This window comes from Myotis lucifugus, unplaced genomic scaffold (assembly GCF_000147115.1).
Source record: "Myotis lucifugus unplaced genomic scaffold, Myoluc2.0 scaffold_1042, whole genome shotgun sequence".
NCBI lineage: Eukaryota > Metazoa > Chordata > Mammalia > Chiroptera > Vespertilionidae > Myotis > Myotis lucifugus.
This window is the reverse complement of record NW_005872090.1, coordinates 55,837-57,734: the sequence shown is the minus strand read 5'-3', so window position 1 is coordinate 57,734 and position 1,898 is coordinate 55,837. Positions and strand designations below refer to the sequence as shown.

General features: G+C 62.4%; 1 protein-coding gene across 1 annotated transcript in view; it reads left to right on the top strand.

The window, feature by feature from the left end:
- MROH1 (maestro heat like repeat family member 1) overlaps positions 1–1,898 on the top strand; it is a 40,018-nt gene that overhangs the window by 20,372 nt on the left and 17,748 nt on the right. Inside the window, 4 exon segments of the mRNA XM_023747899.1 lie at positions 148–402; positions 627–749; positions 1,456–1,602; positions 1,690–1,716. Of these exon segments, the coding sequence (XP_023603667.1) occupies positions 148–402; positions 627–749; positions 1,456–1,602; positions 1,690–1,716 (552 nt within the window).

The following is a 1,898-nucleotide window of genomic DNA, read 5'->3' as shown; positions in this document are numbered from 1 at the left end:
CGAATAGCCTGCTGGGGTTTTCTGGGCATAGTCCTTCGGTCCAAGTTCCTGGGCTTAGATTCTGCGTCACTTGGTGCCTGAGCCCACCTCTGGGTCCTTGTGGCTCTGGCAGAGCTGAGAAGAGAAGGCCTATGAGCCGCCTCATAGTGGCTGGTGGCTGGAGACTCCCCGCTCAGGCAGTGGCCAGAACCACGGGTTCCCAACAGCCCCTCCCACGTTGGCTGGCAGTGCCGGGCCGCCCTCCACCGGCACCCGCACAGTGCACGCCCTGGTTTGCTGCAGAACTTCCTGTACAAATGTGTGGGGACCACCCTGGGTGCTGCTTCCAGTAAAGACGTGGTGAGGAAACTCCTGCAGGAGCTGCTGGAGACAGCCAGATACCAGGAGGAGGCCGAGCGCGAGGTGCCAGCACCCCCCCACCCCCAAAGCCCTGGGCCCACGGCTGGCTGGCAGTGCTCACTGTCCTCCCTTAGGCACTAGTGAGTGTGAGTGCATACGTGTGTGCTGTGCACAGATGCAGCCCTATGGTGTGTGCAGTGTGCATGCATAATGCATGCTCCTCCTGTCCTCACCCCCAAGCCCCTGTCTATCCCTGCCCGGTGTGAGTGCCCCATGCACCTCCCCAGGGCCTGGCCTGTTGCTTTGGGATCTGTGCCATCTCCCACCTGGACGACACCCTGGCCCAGCTGGAGGACTTTGTGAGGTCGGATGTGTTCAGAAAATCCATCGGCATCTTCAACATTTTTAAGGTGCAGCAGTCGGTCCGGGGAGGAGGTCTGGTGGGACTGGCCTGGGTTCTAGTGTCTGGGGTGGTGGGGCGGCTTGGCTCTGGGTGCCCTGCAGGCCAGGGAAGCTGCATCCAGCCTCTGCTTCCTCGTGGGTGGGGCGACTGAGTGTGGGTTCCCCCTCAGCCGGTGACAAGGGGCACCCAGCCCTCCCCAGTCTGGGTGGCAGGATGAAAGCTGCCGCCTCCCCTGGCTGTCTGTTCATCTCTGCCCCCTGGTGGCCGGTAGAGGCTGCGTTCTTGCCAAAACCAATTACAGGAGGGCTGGGTGCCTGCACCCGAGGCCTGTCCCAGTCACAGACTCTCAGGGCTGGGCTGCTTGCACGGGGCCGGCCCACACTTGAGTATGTGTAGGTGTGGGCAGGCCCCAAGGACAGAAGAGACCCTGGCTCGGCTTCCTCCTGCTTGACCCTCCCACCTTGTTCCCTGTTCAGACCTTTGATCTCTGTCCCTTGGTGCCCAAAGAGCCTAGATCTGGCTTGTCCTGCTGTTCCCAGTGGAGGGCTCTCCCTAGGGCTGGTGTGGTCGGTTAAGCCTTTGACGTTGCTGGCAGCCCTGCCGTCTTCCAGAGGGACTTGGGGCTTGTGTGGGAGGCCTCCTGTGTGGGGTGTGGGATGCGGGACGGGACAGGGGCTGACTGTGATTGAGGCCTGCTGCCCCCCACCCCCCAGGACCGGAGCGATAATGACGTGGACAAAGTGAAGGGCACGCTGATCCTGTGCTACGGGCATGTGGCGGCGCAGGCCCCCCGCGAGCTGGTGCTGGCCAGGGCCGAGTCCGACATCCTGCGGAACATGTTTCAGTGCTTCAGCACCAAGGTGGGCACAGGGCGGGCGTCCAGGGCGGGCACTGACGCCACGACCTGGCATCGCACATTTTAATGCCTCTCACTTTTTGTTGTTCAGGTTCTGGGAATAAAGGTAGAGACCAAGGTACAGTGTGTAGGAGATGAGCGTGGACTGTGCTTTTCTCTCTCTGCTGGGCTGGGCTGGGCTTCACGGGAGGAGCCAGGGGGGCCCCCTCATGTACCCTGGGAGCAGGCTCTCCCCCCTCTGCCCCCGGCCCTGGATGGAAGGGGGAAGCAAAAGGCCCCTGCCCCTTGGATAATGGTGGC